Here is a 25,389-nt window from a genome sequence, read left to right on the forward strand (position 1 = left end):
TCATGCAAATGTGAGTAGATCAATTGGTACCGCTTTGATGGGAAGGTAACGGCGCTCCATTCAGTCATGCCAGCCACATGACCTAGGAGGCGTCTACGGACAACACCGGCTCTTTGACTTAAGAAATGGAGATGAGCACCATCCCCCAGTGTCGGACTCAACTAGATGTAATGTCAAGGGGAAGCCTTTACCTTTACCTAAGGCTTGAAGGTAGTCCCCCCCCCCCATAAAATGGGGTTATGACTATCTGCAGTTTGTCTGAATTCAGAGATAATGCTCAGTTGCAGTTATTCAAAATCCCAAGCGACATCTTTTGACCTGCTTTGATTTTTGAAGGGAACCAATTTGTTAATCGCTAAATCCAGAGCAGATGAGTAAAACATAGGTTTAAAACAGTTACATTTAAAACATATCAACTGAGAAAAGCCTCTCTCAAGGCTGCACTTGACATTTCATGCAGATGTTCGTAACATTGCCTTAATTGCAAATTTTAGTATGAGAAACTACTACTGGGAACCAATTGTGATTGTCTCTGCTCTCCAAATTATCATTAACATTCACTTTTCTCCTTATCCTTGGGAATTTAATCTGGATAGGGGACAGGATTCACCAATCCCATGTCTGCTACTTGTATAGTTCCAATTTCCCCTTTTGAAATAGCTGTGCCTTTTTTTAAAAAAATAAGGAGAAAAAGATACCTGCATGCATTGTCTAACTGAAGAATGGTTTGGCTTCACTTGGCCCATTTCTTGAGACATATTTAGGATTGAGCAATTTTGGTGGAAGCCGTTGACCAGAAAGTGACTGTGGTCATGTCTGTGTTTTATTGTTGGTTGGGGTGAAATTTTCTGGGCTTCAGCAATTCCACACTTACCATCCCAGGAGGCTTTCACACACAGAGAAAAATCCAGTGTCTGTGGAGGCAGTGGCATCAGAGAGTTGCAAATCACACAAAAGGCCCATGGGATGCATTCTGCCCATTCTGGTATAGAACGAGGGTAAGGAACCATTGTATGTCCACGTGGTTTGGACTACAGTTGCCATAATCCCTTATCATTAGCAATGCAAGCTGGCACTTCTGGATGCTAAAGTTTTAAAATATAAGGAACAAAATTTCCCTACCCATGATCTAGAACTTCATACCATGCTCAGACTCCCTTGATCTCCATTTGTGACTTCTAGCAGATTGACTGGGAAAACGCAAAGTAATGTCACTTATCCACATCACAAGCTGGTTCAAATGTTATGGTTGGATCAAAGGATACACTCGAAATGCACAGAGTATCTTTTATTCTTGATGCTCGGTTACTAGATACCATATTGAATAAAAGAATAAAATTTGATATTGAAGGACTGAATGATTCACAATGAGTTTGACATTGCTGCCATCTAGTGCTAGATACTGTTTTTGTTCAGTTCAGAATTAGATTAATCGTTCTGAATAAGTCTTCAAAAAACATAAACACTCTTCAACTTTCTGAAGCCTGGCTGCACAAATAGGACATTTTAGTAGTATGTTAATAATGAACTGGGTCATATTATGTGTAATGAAAGAAGACTAAAACTTGCATTGTATGACATTGTACACAGGTTGTAACTAAAATTAACCATATCAACAAGCTGAGAAATAAATCCCTTATTTCTGGCCTTTTCACTCCACTCCTGATGTTTTGCTATATCTATGAGCTAATATTACCAGATTTGATTAAAAGTTCCCCTTCCAGACAGAGAGACACAGAAAAGTAAATATATGTAAAACAGCACATAAGTAAGTTTTTGAGAGAGTAACTTCTTTTGGCAAGTAAAGGCTGACTTTGAACATTCTTTTTTTAGCCCAAATTTTGAGTCTAGAGCTTGAAAGCTATATCTGTATGGCTGTTTATATTAGTAAATTCAACTCTCCAACTTTGTAGGCCTCCAACTCCCAGAATTCCTGGACATTGGGCAAGCTGGCTAGTACTTCTAGGAGTTGGAGCCCAATACAGCTGGAGGGCCACAGGCACCCTACAAGCACCCGCCAATGATTGGAAGATCAACTTAGATATACCTTCTTGCCCTGAGACATCACAAACCATCAGACTTCAAGGGACTTCACCAATATTACAGACCACCATTTCCTGCCCAATGGAATTACACCAGGCCACCATAATATATGTTCTCCTTTTTGACATTACAAGTTAAGCATACCTTATCCAAAATTCTGAAATGTGAAAGTGACATTTTCTCAGTTCAGTCTACACCAGTGGTTTTCAGCCTGTGGGTGCCCAGGTGTTTTGGCCTACAACTCCCAGAAATCCCAGCCAGTTTACCAGCTGCTAGGATTTCTGGGAGTTGAAGACCAAAACATCTGGGGACCCACAGGTTGAGAACTACTGGTCTACACAAATTTTATTTCATGCACAAAATAAATTTTTAAAATACTGTGTATTCAGAATTATTTTAAGGCCAAGTGTGTCAAGCTCTTTTTCATCAAGACACACATCAGTTTTATGGTTGTTTCAAAGGGCTTTTGAATCCATGGACAGAGAATCTATGGATACAAGAAGGCCAACTATAATTTTTTTTTACATAGTGGTTGGTGGTCCCCCGATGTTATTGAATGACGATGCTGCCCAACAGCACTTGTGTTTCTGAGGTTGAGGAAAACTTAAAAGACATTGTACCATCAAACATCATATCCACATGCTTAGTGTCCTAATTCAAACCCCACTATCCTGACCAAATGTAACAGATTATAATAGCCTTACAGATTTTGCTGTATTCTAACTCCCATCAGCTCTAATCTAATCGTGATGGCTAATGATGAGGAATACAGGAGTTGTAGTCCAGCATCTGGATGACCAATTTGACCTGTGGGCCTTGAGGTTAACACATGTGCCCTTGATTATGGGTATAAGTTTATGTGCATATGAAACATAAATTAATTTTGTGTTTAGATTTTGGTCCAAACTCCAAGATATTTCATGAAAACATTTCAATATTTGGGGGAAAAAATATGAACTCTAAAACACTTCTGGTTCCAAGCATTGTGCAAAAAAGATATCCAACCTGTATGTGTTTTCTTACCCCTTTTGCTATTTTAATAGGTGTCAGTTCTGTTCTGCTAATGCTCTCTAATATGTGTGATGCAATGTTTAATGCTTAGTTTTCAGTTGTATTTTTTTCTCTTTTCAGCTTTTGGCATTTCTTCAGGGCTTATTTACATTTTATCATGAAGGATATGAATTGGCCCAGGAGTTTGCACCATACAAGCAGCAGCTGCAATTCAATTTACAGAATGTAAGGCTCAGCTACATTTATTCTGACTTTTTTAGATAATTGAACTTCAGCTGTAACAAAGGCAGTGCTGCCCATGCTTTGTTGTGATGCTAAAATTTTTAGAATGCAAATCAAGGAACTTCCTGCATAAATGTAGAAAGCTTCACATATTACTTAAGTCATGTCTAGTTTCATCCCTTTGCCTTGGGAAATCCAGTTATTGATTTAACATCTCCAAGATTTAAATTAGTAAAATTTGTTCTGCCCCCAGTTTGGAAAAACAATCCCATTCAGAATGTCTAGTAATTTAAATGGATTTAAGCAAAAGCATTGTATACAGCTCACCCTGGATGTAGAATTTTATGAATGTCTTCACACTAGTGATCTGCCTGTAGGCAGGATTGCATGGACTCCACTCAGAAAATAAAATTTTATGCTTCAGCAATCTACTTTCAGAGCCAAGCAAAGCCAGATTTTACATCTTTATTTGTCATGCAGATTGGGCAAATGTGTACACTTATCCTTATTATGCAGTATTTATCGTTAACTTTTATTTATGTTATACATAGGGAAGCATGATAAATTATGCCATCTCTGAGGTCTCACTCCAGCCATTAGAGAGAGGGGAAAACTATTTAGTTGCTTTTGAGGTTTCCTTAAACAGTAGACATTGGGACATTGGCCAAACACTGATGTTAGTGTGGGACTACGCAGTGGGTTAAACCCCTGTGCTGATAGGACTGAAGACCGACAGGTCGTAGGTTCAAATCCGGGAAGAGGCGGATGAGTTCCCTCTATCAGCTCCAGCTCCTCATGCGGGGACATGAGAGAAGCCTCCCACAAGGATGATTTTTTTCTCATGTCAGGAGTGACTCCTGGTGTGAGAGAATTGGCCATCTGCAAGGACGTTGCCCAGGGTGGATGATTTGATGTTTTTATCATCCTTGTGGGAGGCTTCTCTCATGTCCCCACATGAGGAGCTGGAGCTGATAGAGGGAGCTCATCCGCCTCTCCCTGGATTACAAACCTGTGACCTGTCGGTCTTCAGTCCTGCCTGCACAGGGGTTTAACCCACTGCGCCACCGGGGGCTCCACAAGGACAATAAAACATCAAATCTTCCAGGCGTCCCCTGGGCAACGTCCTTGCAGACAGCCAATTCTCTCACACCAGAAGTGACTTGCAGTTTCTCAGGTTGCTCCTGGCTCGACAAAAAAAAAAAGTGTGGGACTAATTTGGTGAGATTGATCGCCGTCCAGGGACTGCATGGTTAAAAAAAAAATCAAGACTGAATGACAGAGGGAAAAAAAATAGAAATGCCCAGGAGCCCACTTCTGGTTTGGAAAATGGGTAGAGTGAACACTGAAAATTTTCAGGGAGCTGAAGTTTATTCTCCATACCCTGTTGTCGTTTGGGGTCCTTCACTTCTCTTCCACAGAATTACAGTTTACATTTTGGCTTGTGTTAAAACTATAAAGTGAAAATACTGAAAAACTAACTTAGATTATGTGCTATGGTTTCAGGCATTAGACATAATTTTGCATTACCATTAGTGAGTTCTACCACTAGAATGTTTGCATATCCATGACACCATTTCTGTTACAGAAGTCCCCAAGCTGAGTTGAATTTGTTTGTAAGCTGGAACAGGTAATTTTTTTAACACCAGAACACCAGAGTTAGATAGATAGATAGATAGATAGATAGATAGATAGATAGATAGATAGATAGATAGATAGATAGATAGATAGATAGATGTAAGCTTTGAATAACATAGGGACAGGCTAACACTCCTGTGGTGTATGTTTTACTGTCTGTGCACCTGTTTAGAAGATTTCATCTCACTTTCTGTACCTGTGATAATTGGATTTTGTAAAAAAAATGGCTTGTTATGGAAACAAGAATTGGTAATAAAGCTTCAGTGGATACACTTTTCCCCTATGATAACTCTTTCAGGAGTGAATTTCCCTTCCGAGAGGTAGTTTTCTCACTTTCTGTTGTCTCACCCCCATTCTATATATATATATAATTATTCACTTTAAAAAAAAAATACATATAGTTTAAAAGGTTCAATAGTGTTAAAAGTAAGACAGTATCTGCAGAGCAGGTCCAAGAGTGGAGAGATAGAAGGGGAAAGTGGGGAATAGTATAGACTGGAGTGGGGAAATGTGGTTTTGGGGGTCTCACCCCCATTCTTAACTATGAGTCATTCGTCAGACAGATGTTTGTAAATTAGGGGCTGCCTGCATTTGCTCACTTGACTTCTCCTACTAGATGAGAGATGGGCAACTGATTGCTCAGGCCTGAGGGAAAGATACTAGAGACAAAGTTGAAGTACTTTGGCCACATCATGAGGAGACAGGAAAGCCTAGAGAAGACAATTATGCTGGGGAAAGTGGAAGGCAAAAGGAAGAGGGGCCGACCAAGGGCAAGATGGATGGATGGCATCCTTGAAGTGACTGGACTGACCTTGAGGGAGCTGGGGGTGGTAACGGCCGACAGGGAGCTCTGGCGTGGGCTGGTCCATGAGGTCACGAAGAGTCGGAGACGACTGAACGAATGAACAACAACAACATAGTTTCCATCAACCCTAGATAAAATGAACTATTGAGAGAATTATGAGAGATGCAGTCCCAAAATAATCTGAGGGGCTGTAGTTGTATAAGAAGAAGGACATTTAACCTGAGAGAACATTTCCTTAGGAATCTCTGTCCTCCAGTGTGTTTAACTACTGGTGGAAGGGCATAATATGGTTCCACTAGGAATCCCTAGTTTTCCAGTGCAACTCTATGGTCACCCTCTGGCAGATGGTAATCATAATTATGCTGGAGTACTAGGAGTTCCCAGGTAGACCGTATCAATCCATCGGTGAATAATCAAATCTGCAATAGGTGAACCTTCAAATGTGGAGGTCCAGCTGTAGTTGTCTTAATCCATTTGCTAGACTAAACTTTGAGGAGGAGAGGCTTGAGACATCAAAAAGTGGTGAGATTTCTCACTCTGAAATGTTTTTCTGTGTGATTTTTTTTTTGCAAAATCCTTTTTAAATAGAGAAAACATTTCTGTAGAGAAAACAGTGCATTTGGGGTAAAATAGCTATATCCTCCCCCTTTTTTGTTCAAATGATTTTTAATAAAAGTATGAAGCATAGTGAGAAATGTTCTAGAAGCATTCTCTTCTGACATTACACCTACATCTGTGGCAAGCAGCCTCAGAGGTTGTGAGGGTTAGGGTTAGCCTTCCACAATACCATGGAGAAAGTTCTGTGCTTTAGGTGATTAAACGAGCCTGAAAATATGACCCTCTCTTCAAAGATATCAGGAGAGCAATGCTAATTTGAAAATAAGTATTTGGAAGTTTCACAAATAAAAATCTGACCTTTTATCAGACAAAATGTAAAAAGTGACATTGATGGGAAGACTGGAAAAAAAAGAAGCTATCCAAGAATGAACTAGCAATTATAACTAAACTGTTGGTTCTAAAAGCACCAGAGGTCACTGTTGCTTCACCATACAATCACATTCTTGATTTATATTTTGTAGCTTGGTGCTCTAGCAATTCAGGATAATATTTATTGTTCAGAAACTGTGGCAATAAATGAATATATTTTACCCGAGCCACATCTCTGGCTCTCTTGGCCATTACCATGCACCTATCAATCTATATCACAACTCCATCTTATATTATACAGCAATTCATTGGCAAGTTTGGCCTTATTAAAACTGTCAAAATTTTGAAATTTCAATCTAATGTTTGGTTCTAGCATTTGTTACAAAATTTCCTGGAAGCATAATCTTCCATGCTTTTGACGAATTCATCAAATGTTTCTTCAAAAATTGCTGACATACTTCAAGCATTAGGTGCTCTTGATATCTTTACCTCTTGTAATATTTTATTTATTTATTTATTTATTTAATGCATTTGTTAACCGCCATTCTCAGCCCTTTAGGGCGACTCATGGCGGTGTACAACACATATAAAAAGGCAATTTACAAAAAGGCAATTACAACAACATCTTAACAATACAACAATTACAAAGTTACACTAAATAATCCGCTTCGTCTCATAGTAGAATCATAACCAATCTCATATTCCTTTAGCCCTCTTTTGTCGGGTTGTCTCTTGTAATTTCACCAAATCTACCAGTATTCACTGAGACCTGTGATGAAATATTAATGCATAAGAATGCCAATTGTATTCACCTTTTATAGTCTCACCATTCTGAAAAAGGAGCCACGGTGGCACAATGGGTTAAACTCTTGTGCAAGCAGAACTGGTGACCTGAAAGTCAACAGTTCAAATCCATGAGACAGGGTGCGTTCCCGTCAGTCAGCTCCAGCTTCCCATGCAAGGACACAAGAGAAGCCTCCCAGGATGGTAATACATCCCCTGGGCAACATTCCTGCAGACAGCCAATTCTGTCACACCAGAAGTGACTTGCAGTTTCTCAAGTCGCTTCTGACACGAAAAAAAATCTGGAAAGCTTCCACATTATGCTTTTTTGACAGTTACAAGATAGAAGGGTTATATATGAAAGTATGAGTCAGTGCTGTATAAACACATTCCCATTGCTTTCTGTGATTATGGAAACATAATGAGTATGTGTCGCATGTAATTTCATAGTTTTAAAGTAATCTTTCCCTATCCACTACTGTTTGAATGCTTTGGGCTTTGAGCCATTCTATGCCTGTGGGTATAGGCTATGTGTGCTGGAACAATGGGACTGAAAAATACTAGCAGCTATTAGGTAAACTAAGGGCACATACACATTGTAGAATTATTGACTAGCAGCTATTAGGTAAACTAAGGGCACATACACATTGTAGAATTATTGGTTTGACACTATACTTTAATTGTTATAGCTAAATGCTAACATATCATGGGGGTTGTAGTTTTACAAGGTCTTTAGCCTTTTCTGCCAAATAGTTCTGGCACCTTATCACACGAACACCTCCCAGAATCCCATAGCATTGAGGCATAACAGTTAAAGTTGTGTCAACCTGCATTAATCCTACCATGTAGATTCATCCTTAATATTTATTTATTTATTTATTTATTTCATCTACTTATACCCCGCCCTTCTCACCCCGGGGGGGACTCAGGGCAGCTTACAGGGAAGGCACAATTAGATGCCCAAATCACACAACAAACAATACAAAATATAACAATTCAACAATTAAAATAAAAAATAAATACCTAATAAAATCATAAAAACAATCTCATGTCAGAGTCCATATATCAGAGTCCATATATCCATTCCATTCCATTGTCCTTGTCTATCGACAGGTCCTTTAGTTAGTTGTCAGCATGACCAAAAGCTTGGTCCCACATCCAGGTCTTTAGTTTTTTCCTAAACGCTAGAAGGGAAGTCGCCGATCTGATCTCCCCGGGGAGTGAGTTCCACAGGTGGGGGCCACCACTGAGAAGGCCCCGCTCCTCGTCCCCGCCAGCCTCACTTGTGCCACTGGCGGGGTCGAGAGCAGGGCCTCCCCAGAAGATCTTAAACTTCGAGGTGGGATGTAGAGGGAGATCCGTTCGGACAAATACACTGGGCAAAGTTAATAGAAGCAAAGTTAACTTTTAGCTCATATAACTCATTTCTTTTGGCACAAAAGATGGATCCTAGGGCTCCCCCTCCTTTAGTCTCTAGACACTTCACTTCAGAATGAATAATGGATGTCATGTTAGTTGAATAAATTGAAGTTTTGATAACTCTTCATTGCCTCTTCAAGTCTGAGTCTCCTTTGATTTTTCGACTTTGAAGATGCATAAAACTTGGAGAACAGTGTTGAGAGAAAAACAGAAATCTTACAGAACCCAGCTTCTGTTGAAAATCTGGACTTCTTCGCTTCTTGTTTCGTTTCTCTCTAAAAGTAATATACACACAAAAAGGCCACTTGACATGGATGTGACAATGCTTTAAGGACATACTTGTTTTGTAGCAAAATATGATTCTCATTTAATGTACTCAAGAAGTAAGTAAGGTATTAGCCACTTTTTGGTTTTTCTCATAGCCACTAATGATGTTTTGCAGTTTTGTGGACTTGTGGGGCCATTAACTACTCAGCTTATTTTAATATCAATTATTCCTGCTTCCCATGGAAATTTGAAAATAATTACTATATTGCAGACTCTATAGATATATAGATAGATAGAAATGCGAAGGACTGCTCCAACTTCCGTACAGTGGCCCTTATTTCTCATGCCAGTAAGGTAATGCTCAAGATCCTGCAAGGAAGACTCCAGCAATACATGGAGCGAGAGTTGCCGGATGTTCAAGCTGGGTTTAGAAAAGGCAGAGGAACGAGAGACCAGATTGCCAATATCCGCTGGATAATGGAGAAAGGCAGGGAGTTTCAGAAAAACATCTACTTCTGCTTCATTGACTATTCTAAAGCCTTTGACTGTGTGGATCATAATAAATTGTGGCAAGTTCTTGGTGGGATGGGGATACCAAGTCACCTTGTCTCTCTCCTGAGGAATCTGTACAAGGACCAAGTAGCAACAGTCAGAACTGACCACGGAACAACAGACTGGTTCAAGATTGGGAAAGGCGTACGGCAAGGCTGCATACTCTCACCCAACCTTTTTAACTTGTATGCAGAACACATCATGCGATGTGCGGGGCTGGTTGAATGCAAAGCTGGGGTGAAAATTGCTGGAAGAAACATTAACAACCTCAGATATGCAGATGACACCACCCTGATGGCCGAAAGCGAGGAGGAGCTGAGGAGCCTTCTAATCAAGGTGAAAGAAGAAAGCGCAAAAGCCGGGTTGCAGCTAAACGTCAAAAAAACCAAGATTATGGCAACAAGAATGATTGACAACTGGAAAATAGAGGGAGAAACCGTGGAGGCCGTGACAGACTTTGTATTTCTAGGTGCAAAGATTACTGCAGATGCAGACTGTGGCCAGGAAATCAGAAGACGCTTACTTCTTGGGAGGAGAGCAATGTCCAGTCTCGATAAAATAGTGAAGAGTAGAGACATCAGACTGGCAACAAAGATCCGCCTAGTCAAAGCCATGGTATTCCCTGTAGTCACCTACGGATGTGAGAGCTGGACCTTAGGGAAGGCTGAGCGAAGGAAGATCGATGCTTTTGAGCTGTGGTGTTGGAGGAAAGTGCTGAGAGTGCCTTGGACTGCGAGAAGATCCAACCAGTCCATCCTCCAGGAAATAAAGCCTGACTGCTCACTGGAGGGAAAGATACTAGAGACAAAGTTGAAGTACTTTGGCCACATCATGAGGAGACAGGAAAGCCTAGAGAAGACAATTATGCTGGGGAAAGTGGAAGGCAAAAGGAAGAGGGGCCGACCAAGGGCAAGATGGATGGATGGCATCCTTGAAGTGACTGGACTGACCTTGAGGGAGCTGGGGGTGGTAACGGCCGACAGGGAGCTCTGGCGTGGGCTGGTCCATGAGGTCACGAAGACTCGGAGACGACTGAACGAATGAACAACAACATAGATATCAAACAAAGTGATACCATGATATGCTATGTTTATGGTTGGTTTTCAAACATGTGGTTTGCCTGTGGGTTTTGCAACAGGGAGCAAGTAGTTAGGAATGGGCAGTTAAAGCCAATAAGAATTTCTTCTTAAGAATCCTATTACACACATATGGGAGCAATGGGAAAAATTGGAAAGCTTATGTCTTCCTAACATACAAAAACTCAGTCAGTGTATAGATCATGGCATCTAATTGTTGCCAGTCTGTATGCTGCCCTGAGTGGCCTTCAGGCTGAGAAGGGCGGGGTAGAAGTGCTGTAAATAAATAAATATAGAAAGTCTCTATGGCATCTGTACTTCCAAATCTTTCTGGTCTGAAGTACGTATTTTACATCAATTTCCTTAGAGCTAATAAGTGTTCCACCCACTTCAGTCAGCATGGATAGAATCCTAATTCATCATCATTTCTTTTCTTTTTCTGCATCTTACTGCGTAGACACGGAATAATTTTGAAAGCACGAGGCAGGAAGTAGAGCGACTCATGCAGAGAATGAAATCAGCTAGTCAAGATTATAGACCCCCAAGCCAGTGGACGATGGAAGGCTACCTCTACGTTCAAGAGAAACGTGAGTAGTATGTTACTCTGCATTGAGTTACCCACTCAAGAATGTGGCACAGCGTCATACATTCCGTAAGTTCATGCCCTAATCCTTCATTTTATTGCTATCAATTTCTGTATAAAGTTGGATTGGTGGAAACAATATAGCATTCTCATAAGTCTAAGATATAGGCTCACAGTCTGAAAGGAAGGACTTCTTCCATGTGTGGAGAACACAGGGAAATCAGGATTCAGAATAATTTTGAATGTTTAGATACAGGGAGGAGAGTTTCTTCTTCAGACCATCACTCTAAATATGAGAAGTGTTGCAGTATTTTAGGGCTGACTTCTTTTCTATAGTCATCAGGGAAACTCTGCCAGTATATGTTAGTGTCAGATTTATCCTCCGTGATAATAGTTTTTTTAATGAGGTTCGATTCCGGGGAGCGGCATGAGCTTCCGCTGTCAGCCCCAGCTTCTGCCAACCTAGCAGTTCGAAAACATGCAAATGTGAGTAGATCAATAGGTACCGCTCTGGCGGAAGGTAACGGCGCTCCATGCAGTCATGCCGGCCACATGACCTTGGAGGTGTCTACGGACAACGTTGGCTCTTCGGCTTAGAAATGGAGATGAGCACCACACCCCAGAGTCAGACATGACTGGACTTAATGTCAGGGGACTACCTTTACCTTTACCTAAAACAGTTAGTGAGCTATCATCATAGAATTATAGAATTGTAAAGTTGAAAAATATCCCAATAGTACTTTGTCCAACCCCATCCTGGTAAAGGATATCAGTAGCTGGGACATGCCTCACATGTGGTCATCCAGCATCGTTTTGTATGATGTGAACAGGAAACTTTCCAATGCATTATTGTCAGAATGTTGTGTGACAAGAGCTTTAATAATAATAATAATAATAATAACAACAACAACAACAACAACAACAACAACAACACTTTATGTGTACCCCGCTACCATCTCCTCAAGGGACTCAGTGCAGCTTACATGAGGCCGAGCCCACAACACAGCAATAACAAGCAAAAACAACAATAATACAAGCAGTAAATAAAACTCATAACAGCAAATAAACAATGAACATTAGCAATAGCACGACGACATTTAAAAACTTGTGGCTGGGCCAAATCTAATAATTAAAATTTTAAAATATGATGGACATGGCAGGTAAAAAATATTATTATGGCAGGTAAAATATGATTAAAATGTTACTCTTGGGGCTTTGCTAATATAATACAACCCTCTTGTCTGAGGAACAAGTACTTTTGCTTTCATTTACCCAAATCTAACAAAATATCTCACATTTTCTCATGTAATAGTCACCACTGTGTAATAGCTGCACTCCCATTTTTGGGGTGACAAAATTGATATTTTAGAATTCCTCGCATAATAGTTGCACCCTTCATTCATCCACCTGCACACTGGCTCAGGTGACTGAAAGAAAGATGCAACTTCCCCATGCACCTATGGGGCTTCACTTGATTACCAGCCTCATTTTCTTGGAGCTGTGGGGCTTTCCTTGGACCCCTTTTCATGGAATTATTATTATTATTATTATTATTATTATTATTATTATTATATTTATGTTTATAATTATTATTACGTTTATTTACACCCTAATTTTTCTCTCCACAAAGGAGACTCAAAGCTGCTTACATTAAAAGCATCTCAATACAATTTAAAATCCACAAATATACAAACATTCAAATAGAATTAAATATCAATGGTATTAAAATATTCACAGTTAAAACCATAAACATGTTAAAAATATATTCAAAGTTAAAACCACAGCAACCCTTAAAACCTTCCTCTTTAAAATCCTGCCCGAATAAGAAAAGCCTTAGCCTGGCAGCTAAGGACAACAGGTCATTCTGGTTTCCCTGGGGAGGGAGTTCCAGAGTTGAGGAGCAGCCATTGAAAAGGACCACTCTCTTTTCTCTCCTGAAAACCTCAGGGCTTGGGCAGGCTTATCCAAGGAGATGCTGTCAGCCAAATAACATGGACCTAAGCTGTATAGGGCTTTAAAAGTCCTAATCAGCACTTTGAACCAGCCGAAGTTTCTGAACACTCTTCAAAGACAACCCCATGTAGAGACTGTTACAGTGATCAATATTGGATGTAACGAAGGCACATACTACTGTAGCCAGATCTGGCTTCTCAAAGAATAAGTGCAGTTGGCACACAAGTTTTAATTGTGCAAAGGCCCTCCTAGTCACCAGTGATGCCTTGGCCTCCAGGTTCAGTGCTGAGTTCAGGATGACCCCCAAATTGTGAATCTGTGTTTGCAGGGGGAGTGTAACTCCATCCAGCACAGTCTATATCTTTATTTCCTCATCTGCCTTTCAACTGACTAGGAGCATTTCTGTCTTGTCTGGATTGAGTTTCAATTTGTTTGCCCTCATCCAATCCAGCTATGGGGCTTCACTTGGCTGATGGCTGAATGAAGCCCCATAGCTGGATTTTTTTCACAGCATAATAGTGGCACTTCCCCCCCCCCTTTTTTTTCAGCCAAAAAAGGGATAAAAGTACAACTGTGACACAGTGAAATATGCTATTCCTCTCTTAGCATTTCCTAGGTCCTCAAGGCAGTTCTATAGTATGCTTCTCCCAGAGGTTGACCATAGAGCCATGCTGGAGGACCTAGCTGTGCTAGCAGTTTTTCATCTCTAGGCATTTCCTACATTCTCCTGCATGAATCTATTTATTTTTAATTTATTTCTTTTTATTCTATTTTTTCCCCGCAAGGCAACTCTGTGATACGTTTCCTCCAGAAGTTATTCATTCAGTATGGTTTTTGCACATCCACACAAGGTCCTGGAATATATCATTCATGGATATGGACATTTTATCTCTTGAATCCCACTTTTGTTTTCAATTTATTGTAATGCCGGTATAAAAACTTTAATACATTCACTGATTCCAAGCTGTAGCGTTCACCCTGTAGCTGATAAGTTGACATTCAAAAATAAGGAGTGCAATGATAAAGTTTCAATGATATTGATTTCTCACTTGTGTTTTCCTACTTGCTCTTGTTAAGCCTATGTGTCAAAGAAGAGTCACCCCTTCCTTTCTTCTCCCTGTACTTTTCTGAGATATATATTTCCTGCTGAAAAAAAGTGGGAGGTTGCTCTGAGTCACTTTTATAGTATTTAATTGACTGATAATAATAATATACTATTAAAAATACCCTTGTTGAGTGGAAATTATCTTGGGTATTATTAACAGGAAAGCAAAGACAAAGTGAAATTCTGGGCACATTTGGTGTTTCATTAAATAGTGAAAGGCCAATTGACATACTCTTGTCAAAGAGGAAAGGATTTGATCATTTGTTTCAGCTAAGAGAGAAAATGACAGAGACAATTGCAGTCTTGGAAAGGAAGGCATCTTTTTCAGTAATGTAGTAGGTTAGGCTGCTGATTGTCAGGAATATAGTCAGAAAAATGTATTCTCATTTTGTCATTGCAAAGCGAAATAATGGGGACACTTATTATTCCAAATGCGGAGAACTGGGTCCACTTGCCACATCTTCTGTTACTGAGAATTGTCGGCATAAAATACATCTTTGTACTCAGTCTCTCCAATTACTTTGAATGTAGATACTGTCACTTCACTTATCTGCTTCAGTTTGCATGGCAAATGATGATAAGAAATAGGGGATGAAATATCCACTCTTTAATATTTTATTCTCCATTTTTGAGTGAATGTTCCCCTCTAGAGGTGTTGCTGAATCCGGAATACAGTTGGCCCTCCACATTTGAAAGTTTACCTTTACAGACTGAATCATGTATAGCTTTGCTTAATGTGTTTTCTCTAAGAATCTCTAGATCCTCCTATGTAATTCTACAGTCAGTGTCCAACAGAGTTAACTGTAGAACTGTGTCCTGAGGACCTAGAGTTTTGTAGAGGCAACACTTCCTTAGGCCAGTGGTGTCCAATCTCTGATCCTCCAGGTGTTTTGGCTTTTAGTTCCCAGAATTCCTGACCATTGGACAAATTGGCTAGGCTTCTAAGAGACAGAGTCCCAAACATCTGAAGGACCAAATATTGGACATCACTGCTCTAAGCATTTGTAAGTTCTCCAGCATGATTCTATGCCAGCTTTTGAAAGAACTGCACTGAAAGACATTGAGATTCTTGGAGAATTTTTCTCTCAGGACAAAAAAAGTTTTTTATTTAAGGTTTTCCCACTTTTGTGGGGGTCTTACACCCCTAACCCCAGCCTTACTCTATAGTTTTAACAATACAGATGGATATAGTGATGTATAGTTTAAATGATTATTATGGAACTTGAAAGATTATATAAAATCTTTTGAACATACAACCAACTGGCTGTTAGACTTAATAATTAATAGTTTTAAGCACTATTATTAATACTATGTGGTAACATTTTAAAAGGACTAATGAGAAATAAAATTCCTGGCATTTGAAATCTGTTCTGTAAAAAGATAATTTTTGACATCAATATAGTATCAACACACATGAAGCAGTGAAATATATAATGTGGAGCATAAATAACTGTTACATTTGCAAGCATTTTCTATGACAAAACCAATAACCTCCATATTTTATCATGATTATTTTGTTCTGCTTTTGTTCTAATAGACAAATTTATTCTTTATTTTTCTTTTTTTACTTTGTAGGACCGCTAGGATTTACTTGGATTAAACATTACTGTACTTATGACAAGGGATCAAAAGCATTTACAATGAGTCTTTCTGAACCAAAGTCTGGGGGGAAAGTGGTAAGTATTACCCCAAATGGAGTTGGGAGGGGAACATACTGACCTTTCATCCAGTGATGAAAGGTGGGTGACATGCTGGAAAGGAGTTAGGTATGTTCAGACCTAGTACGTGTCAGTTTATTTGGCCTCACAGTGACTGCTAAGAAGCACAAAAACAGAAGAAGCGTGCAGCCTTCATTCAACTCCAAATCCTCGGAGTCGCATGTTATTGCTACTTTCTAGAAAAATAACAGGAAAACAAAACCTATGTACAGCAATAGTTACAGACACGTATTCACTGTACAACAGACATCGCTGGAAGACTCCAGAGTTGTTATCTCTACTCTGGAATGTGTAACGTAACAGGAACCATCCAAAGCTATGCTCTAGGTATAAATCAAAAGCTTTGTGCACTTAACACTTTCACAGCATTACAATTTTACACCGAACCAAGCAGAGTTTAAACTATATCAATATTTCAACCCAGTTAAATCAACAGGACTGACAGTAAGGTTGTGTAGTCTGTTTTTGTCAGTAAAGGGAAAGCCGAAAACTCATGCTTGTTATTTTTTGTGTGCTTTGTTCATTTTTAAATGGTGCCATCCAACCATGAGGTAGACCAATTGCCAGAAAGACAGAAAGACAATTCTAAAAATGTCAAATGGCAAACACTATCTAAAAAGCAGCATTCCTCCTTTTCTTTCACAAATGCTTTTCCTATGGCAATGTCTGCAAGAACATAAATATGTATCATCTAAAGGAGAAGGAGGAAATATACTTAGTATTTTAGAAATCTTGGACTATTATGTGACTAGAATGTTATATGATCAATGAAAGGAAATGTATTTAAATGTTTTGGTGACTGATCATGTCACATTCTCTCCTTATGCTTCTTTTAGAATGGTCTTGTCCCAAGTTCACCAGAAATATTCAAGTTGAAGTCCTGCATCCGGAGAAAGACAGATTCAATTGACAAGCGTTTCTGTTTTGATATTGAAGTTGTTGAAAGGTTTGAAACTTTTGAAGTCACTGGCTGGAGGGTACTGGGAATTGTAGTTCTTAAATGTTGCAAGTTCTGGTAACATCATATTTATTTATCATATCAGGAAGGAACCAAAGATACATTTGTAAAAAAAAGTTGGCATTAAATTAAATTGACCAGTAGCTGGCCACTTGGAGTGCCTCTGGTGTTGCTATAGGAAGGTCCTCCATTGTGCGTGTGGCAGGGCTCAGGCTGCATTGGAATAAGTGGTCTGCGGTTTATGGTTTGGTAACATCATGTAACTTTGTAAGCAGGATTGGGTGAGTGTAGATCATAGTTTCCCAGTGCTAGTTTTGAGTCCACTAACATCCGTCTGGTGTAGTGGTTTGAGCTTTGATTTAGGATGCTGGAGAGCAGGGTTCAAATATTTGCTCAACCATTCAAAACCACTGGGTGACCTCTCAGCTATTAGAGCAATACAAAAAACAAATCTTGTTAAGAAATCTCTATAAGTCAGAAACCATTTGAAAGGACAAAATAACAACAACAACAATAACAACAACAACATCTTAGAGCTACCCCTGTGCACTCCTGACCCTCCAGTAATTGCCAAGTTCAGTTTTTCATCTGTGGACTACAATGACTCATGATTTTGTCTTTACAGAGATCAGGGGAAGGATGCTAAATATTGGGGGGGGGGGATTGAGCTGGAGCTGGACGTCCAGATACTTCACTTTAGATGATTCATTGATTCATTTATGTAGCTATATAACCACACTTTCAACTTCTGGTCTTCTCTTTTGACCATGCACTGAATTTTTCTCTCAGTCAGCTCAGCATGTTGGTTTCCCCTCTCTCTTTCTAAGTGCATTTTTTGTGTCTCAGTTGACCCCCAACTATCCAGTCTTTCATTTGCTAGTTCAAAAAAGACTGTGTTCTGCTATTCAGCTGTTTTCAGTTTTGACAGTCCCTGGTCCCTAACCTGTCAATTAAAGGGAGGAGGTCTCTATAAGCAACCTATTGTTCTCTCATGTGATGGTAAAAATTCCAGCATAGTAGTTGAGAAATACATTTTCCACCAGTGATGTAAATTGTTTTGTCTGTCTGAAGAGAGAGCTGAAATGAATGGGGATATTTTCGTGACTATACTTGTCTTAACCCAAGTCATTATCTTTGTATTTATTTTGAATTTGTTTTTCTTGAGAAGAACTTCTTGACACTGCAACATATGTCTCCATTGGAATTCAAGGGTTGTTCTTTATTTTTCTCTGCTATTGTATTTGATTCACTCTGCTTTTGGTCTTGGAGAAAACCACTTGGGAGCCTCTCATAATAAGAGAGAAAACAACCGGTATAGGGAAAAATATAAACATTCAATTTAATTCTACTACATGATATCTTTTCTTCTTCTTCTCCATTTTGCAATGACATATTGAGATAAGTGTTCACATTTTTAAAAATGAATAAATAGCATGCTCTTCTCTGTGTGTTTTCTTTTTTAAATAGACATGGGATCATTACACTGCAGGCTTTTTCTGAATCCAACAGAAAACTCTGGCTGGAAGCTATGGATGGAAAAGAACCAGTAAGGAAATTATGTCATATGGTATTGTTGCCGATTTCTGTTTTCAGAACAAAGAATATATGTATGATTCCACTTTTGAAACTACAATTGGCCCTTCACATTTACAAGTTTTACTTTTGCAGATTTGATTAATAACATCTCTTGTGGAATCAGTAGGTCCTCAAGTATGACTGTGGTCACCTCTGTTGGAAATTGACTACAGGATCACATTGGATGATTTCGAGATTTCCAGACAGATGTTCTGTCAATTTTAAAAATGGCATTTTTATTTGCAGTTTTTCATTTCCATAGGAGGATTCCCCAGTGGTGTAATGGGTTAAACCCTTGTGTCAGTGGTTCGAATCCGGGGAGAATGGATTGAACTCCCTCTGTCAGTTCCAGCTCCCCATGCGGGGACATGAGACAAACGTCCCACAAGGACGGTAAAACATCAAACATCTGGGTGTCCCCTGGGCCGCATCCTTGCAGGTGACCAATTCTCTCACACCAGAAGTGACTTGCAGTTTCTCAAGTTACTCCTGATATGTATTTTTTTCCATAGGGTCTTTTGCCCTTACCCCCAGAAAATTTGGACCACTGACTGTGGCTCCATTTAATGTGATTCTTTAAAATAAATTCAAATGCATATTGTTATATCTGTATGTAACAATAAATATTTGATTTCCATTGTGTTTGTGTATGAAAAGAGTTAGGGGTGAATCAAAGTTAGGAATTGTGGGGCATTCCAGATGTTGCTGGACTGTATCACCCTGAAGATCTAGGAAGCAAAGCATGGTTGTTACTGGGGAATGATCCACTATAGTTTGGCAGAATCTCCTTCCATAGGCTAAATCATCCATTAGTTGCATCTACAGTAAATCTGTTGAAATGGGGAAAAAAAACTGAATAGTCACAACAGGTTTATTGTGCCTATTGTTGTTGTTCATTCGTTCAGTCGTCTCCGACTCTTCGTGATCTCATGGACCAGCCCATGCCAGAGCTCCCTGTCAGCCGTCACCACCCCCAGCTCCTTCAAGGTCAGTCCAGTCACTTCAAGGATGCCATCCATCCATCTTGCCCTTGGTGGGCCCCTCTTCCTTTTGCCTTCCACTTTCCCCAGCATAATTGTTTTCTCTAGGCTTTGCTGTGCCTATTGTAGGTAGGGATAATTCTGAATTTAACCCGGAAAGCCAAAAATACATATAAAGGCCTGGAAAAAGGAGGGCTAATTTGGGGCATAATCCAAGGGCTTGTGGCTGGGATTTTTCATAACAACAACAACAACAACAACAATAAAAACTTTATTTATACCCCGCTACCATCTCCCCAAGGGACTCGGTGCGGCTTACATGAGGCCAAGCCCACAATACAATACAAGCAAAACAAGCAGTAACAAATACAATACAAAGCAATTAAAATAAATCTCATACACAAATAGCATGTGTCTGCTCAAGTCAAAAGAACATCATTGGATATAGCATAAAGTGTTTCTGTCAGGAGAATAATCTGCAGCACCCCACCATCCCCAAGTTAGAAAAGCATTTTGACTATGCAAGCCTGCAGTTCTTTGTCCCTTTCAGTCAGCCTTGTAAAGTACAAAAAAATTATACTTCTCATGTTTATTCATAGTTCTTATACCTCACCCTTCCTCCAATGGCTTGCAAACATTAATAAGAGAAATACCACTAAAGTAAAAGTAAAACCATGTTATTACAGTTGTAATGAAGTAGCAATAACAGTTATAACAACAATACTATTATTAAAGATACACAGAGACAAGGTAATGAGGAATCAAACCGATCAAGAAATAGGATAGTTCTTGACTTAAGGTTTGAAATGTTCATATTATGGAGTGCATCATGACTCCCCTAAAAAAAGTAATGATAAATGTTATCCACCACTGGATATCTCACTATCACCTTTCAAAGCTTGGAAACAACAAAAATGGCATCTCCAGCTATTTTGTATGAGAGCATGCGGATTGAATGTGTCCTCAGTTGAGATTACTTGTTTCTTAGAAAAATAATGTGGAGAATGGAAGAATGTTGTAAACTTAGCTAAAATTGCCTTTTTCCAAAAAGTAATCATATTTGAGGCTATTCGGTCTACTTGAAGAACATCACAGGTATATCAGATTACACTGAAATTCAAGAAAAATGCTTTGGTTTTCTCATAATATTGTGTCACTGGCTTGCAAGAAAATGGATGGGAAGAAATGCTTTATTAAACAAGAAAGCCATCTACAAGTTATGGTGATTTTTTAAAAATTTCAATAAATAAATAAATAAATAAAATTGGATTGGTTTTTGAAAACATGACACAAATATCAATGGGATGGCTTCTTCCTGTACAACCCACACTTGTGTCATCTTCAGAGTCTCGTATGGGTAATAAAATCGGATTGTTCCACCAAAACATCTTGAAAATTTGGAAAAGCAACAGTAATAAGCTGTGATAAAATATGAGCATGATGCAAATCACTACTTTTTCTTTTTAGATTTATACTTTGCCAGCTATTATAAGCAAGAAGGAAGAAAGTAAGTGTACTTCTGGTTATTTGATGTTTTTAAGTCTGAATTTTTGCCCAATGTTCTTTATATAGAATCATGTCCAGAATTTGAAAATGTCCCTTTCTTTGGATTACAGCTTTCAGAATTGTTCTCCAAATTCTGGATATCTTACTGTAGAACTTTGTGTCCCCATCCCGCCATACTACATGCATCTATTTGCTGCTTTCCAAATTTGTTATAAGTTACATTTTTATGCTGCATCAATGTGTACATTTTACTATATTCTTCAGAAAGCAATGTAAATCTAACCAGTGATTCCCAAAATTTGGTTCTCCAGGTGTTTGGGACTTCAAATCCCAGAGGTCCCAGCAAGCATGGTAAATTGAAATCTAGGAGCCGAAATCTAAATTATTTGGAAGACCAAAGTTTGAATAACATTGATCAAAACCTTTGAATAACAGTGACTGTAGAACTGCCAGGCTCAAAATGTATGTTCATTGTTTTTGATAATGCAGAATACATTTTAAGGGAAATTATGTTCACAGTCATATTGTTCATGGCAGTGTGTCAGACATTTGTTAGTAAGAAACATGGTTTTATTATTCATGTGTTCTTGTTTCTCAGTATAAAATTATAGATCAATTTGCAAGGTTAAAGTGCTAAAAGGTCCTACCTCATGACCAATTATTGCAATCATGTCAAGAACACTATGTTTGTATTTTGGTTTTCTTAAATATCCAATTAGAAAAATTGTTGCTGGAGATAGCTTTAAACGATTCATAAAAAGTGCCTTATTGAAATAATGATACTAATTAAAAACCATAACGAAGATTGTTTTCTTATCTGCCTATATACTTTTAGTGGTAATTCATAACCTATTTTGTTTATGCCCTTCTCCAAACACACAAGCAGGTCAAGTACAATTTAGCCTGACATGTCACCTTTTCCAAATAGCTCATCATAATGTAATTCTCAGCCTACAATAGAAAATGTGGGCAATGATAATCTTACTGTTCTTCATTTCATTATCACTATGTTTGTATAATCTAGATTCCAAGATCAGTTGTAAAATATGCAGACGGGGCATGAATGGAAAAAAATGATGTGCACTGAAATTTATGAAATCTTAAGCACATTGCACGGTGCCCTGGTCTCCAATATCTTATAAATTCTTCTGCTGTATGACTTTAAGGGGGGACCCTTTCAATCGTTGAAGTGGTGGAATAACAGTAAACTTAAATTCATAAATTTATGATGCTGTATGAGTGACTTATGACATAATAAATACTGAACAGGATTCTTACCATTGCTTTTTCTTTCATGCCAGAGGGCCTTATTTCTTCTCAGAAATTTGCTTTATTTAATTTATATGGATTTCAATGCAAATGTTGTCAATACTGAGGTTGCAATTTGGCATTCTGGTTTGCTCGTTGAATTTTGACTAATATTGCAACTTCTGCATATTATTTTTAATTTTTTTGATAGTGTTCCTAAATGAAGCTGGCTTCAATTTTGTAAGAAAATGCATTCATGCTGTGGAAACAAGAGGTATGTATTGAAACGAAAGCTTGATGTTTTAGAAAAATACATATTTATGGAGATATACGGACATGGTGCAGAGGTTACATGTTGTGTCTGGCTTCAGTACCCATACTTCAAGATGTCTTAGCAGAGACATATTGATAGACATTGATATAACGTGGCCCAAAATTTCAAAATGTGATAGAGTACGCACAGACCCATGGAATGTGGAGCATGTTTGAGCTGTTGGTCCTTGAGAGATCCTTCCACACAGTCATATAACCCAGTATATCAATGCAGAAAATCCCACAATATCTGCTTTGAACTGGGTTATCTGAGTCCACACTGCCATATATTCCAGTTCAAAGCAGATAATATGGGATTTTATTCATCTGGAAGGGGCCATAAACAGCATAGTCAACATCTAGAGATCCAAATCACTCATTTAAACCATCATGCCATGTAGGAATGCATGGTTACTCAGAACACTGCTACTGTGCTAACATGGGTTGCACTGATACTACCCATTTATCATATTTATCTTAACTTTGTTTGGAAACAAAATCCCATTGCATTTAACATGGGACTTTCCTAATTTCCTAAATCCTGTTGAAATCAAAATGCATAACCCAGTAGGATACAAGAGCATAGGAATAATCAGTAATTACTAGTACTTCTGAAATACTCCATTTGAAAAGACTGATTTTAAATCCCGTGAACACCAGAAATCTAGTTGGAATACAGGTTGTGAGAACTCCATTTACTTCAGGAGAAGGATCTGTTCAGTACTCAAAAGGGGGACGTCAGAACAATACAAAGACAAGATTTGAAAAACAGTACTGTAATTATAAAGTAACTCACTGCAACTGGGTTGAGTTGATCAAGAAATCCATAGTGCTATTTTTGTATAAACATTTTATACAAGAAATCCATAGTGCTGAATCTGAAAGACTTGAGCAGGGAAGTTGATATCTAGGTCTCTTGAAGGTGTCTCATTCATAGGGTCACCATACTTATTTGGTGACCAGTAACAACAACACTCAATGAAATACAACAAAGCAACAATTTTGAAGCTTGAATTTATTTATTTATTTATTTATTTACAGCATTTTTACCCCCTCTTCTCAACCCCCAAGGGGGGCTCAGAGCAGCTAACAAAGGCAGCAATTCAATGCCACATCAATAACACAGTATAAAACCATAAATATATACTGAGTTAAAACAATACCAGTTAATTATAACCAAATTATCATAAGTCATTAAAACAATACTATTGTGTTCTAAAAATTTGGCATGGCATTAAGAAATTCTCCTTCTACCCAACCTTAGTGTTTAGTAGGTTACTTCCAAAATGTGTGTGAATGCTCTCACAACCTTGTTGTGTAAGCAGCAGAAAAAAGAGAGAAAAGTCAGAGAAGCAGATATTGAACAATGAATGAGAACGTTGCTGCAGAAGGGGAAATTAATATAAATATTTCAAATAAGGCAAATAAATTCTTGAGCTGAGAAATATAAAGTGGCATGCAGCGCAAAGCCTTGTTATTGTCTGTCCTTTTTCTTTGAAGGTATTACAATCTTGGGGTTGTACAGAATCGGTGGTGTGAATTCCAAAGTTCAGAAGCTGATGAATACCATATTTTGTAAGTGTACCTATGGGTCTTGCTTTTTTGTCAATAATGCACAGAGAATTACTGTATTTAAATCCTCAAATTTTAAAACAATAACAGTAACAATTTAACACATTGTATACTAAATTAAATACAACCTCAGTCCCAACATTCCTTGCACACAGGACTTCATTTTAGAGTCCATACGCTGCCCAGCAGTATAGCGGCCTTAAATGCAAACCTTAATACTCAAAAACATAACATTCAAAATAGGTGCAAATATGCCATTAAAAATTCACAGGAAGGAATTTATCCTTTTGTCCCTACCTAAATACATAATTGGAAATCTTACTACCTTTTTCATGGTTGAAAGGTCCTAATCCTTGTCTTGGGCAATTGCGGCTCTTCTCAAGTTTTTACTTTCTTTCTGAACTAGACTAGTAAAAGCATCCCCTTCTTGAGAATATCTCCAACACTGGGCTTAATCCACTTATTAACTGGGGTCACAAAACAACTTCAGCTAGCATAAACTGGGTGTTTTGTTTTGTTTTGTTTTGTTTTGAAGATTTTTTAAATTGTATATACATACATAGAAACAAACAACCTCCAAAATTGAACAATCAAAATACAAGTATTTCCCTCCCAATCCCACCACTTCCCCATTCTCTCCCGAGAATCTCTAACCTCTACCCTTGACTTCTCTTTACATAATTCAAAGCTATAAGAATACTATTGAATATTTATACCCCAGTATCTTTGAGCATTTAAACATTTCCCTCTGGTTTCTCCATCTATTCTATAGTCTAAACATGATGCCAATAGATTGATTGTAGGTCAGTCTTATTAATCTTATACATAACCATATATCTAAGGTTCTCAAAAGGATTCATTTTGCTTTCTTCATCATCCTGTATCCCAACTGGGTTGAGGCATGCTGGGAATTACAGTTCAGCAGCTTTAGGATTTTTTTTTCCAATTTACATACATGTATTAGAGGGGAACTTCCTGAAAACTTCAGTTTCATACAGAGAAAAAATAGAAGAGAGGTTTTTTCATTCTGTCCATTCACACAAGAGGAAACTACCCAAAGTACATAAAAGGGGATCAGTAACTATTCTAGCAAGCAAATGAGAAATCCCTTCAGGCATAATCAAACTCTTTATCTCCAT

General features: G+C 38.5%; 1 protein-coding gene across 1 annotated transcript in view; it reads left to right on the forward strand.

Moving 5' to 3' along the window:
- Positions 1-25,389, forward strand: part of ARHGAP42 (Rho GTPase activating protein 42) — a 201,625-nt gene that overhangs the window by 144,675 nt on the left and 31,561 nt on the right. The window contains exons 7-14 of the mRNA XM_060771073.2: positions 3,175-3,279; positions 11,198-11,327; positions 15,957-16,057; positions 16,936-17,045; positions 18,525-18,603; positions 21,080-21,119; positions 22,578-22,640; positions 24,179-24,253. Of these exons, the coding sequence (XP_060627056.2) occupies positions 3,175-3,279; positions 11,198-11,327; positions 15,957-16,057; positions 16,936-17,045; positions 18,525-18,603; positions 21,080-21,119; positions 22,578-22,640; positions 24,179-24,253 (703 nt within the window). The remainder of the gene's footprint in view (positions 1-3,174; positions 3,280-11,197; positions 11,328-15,956; positions 16,058-16,935; positions 17,046-18,524; positions 18,604-21,079; positions 21,120-22,577; positions 22,641-24,178; positions 24,254-25,389) is intronic.

Source organism: Anolis sagrei, chromosome 3 (genome assembly GCF_037176765.1).
Source record: "Anolis sagrei isolate rAnoSag1 chromosome 3, rAnoSag1.mat, whole genome shotgun sequence".
Classification (NCBI taxonomy): Eukaryota; Metazoa; Chordata; class Lepidosauria; order Squamata; family Dactyloidae; genus Anolis; species Anolis sagrei.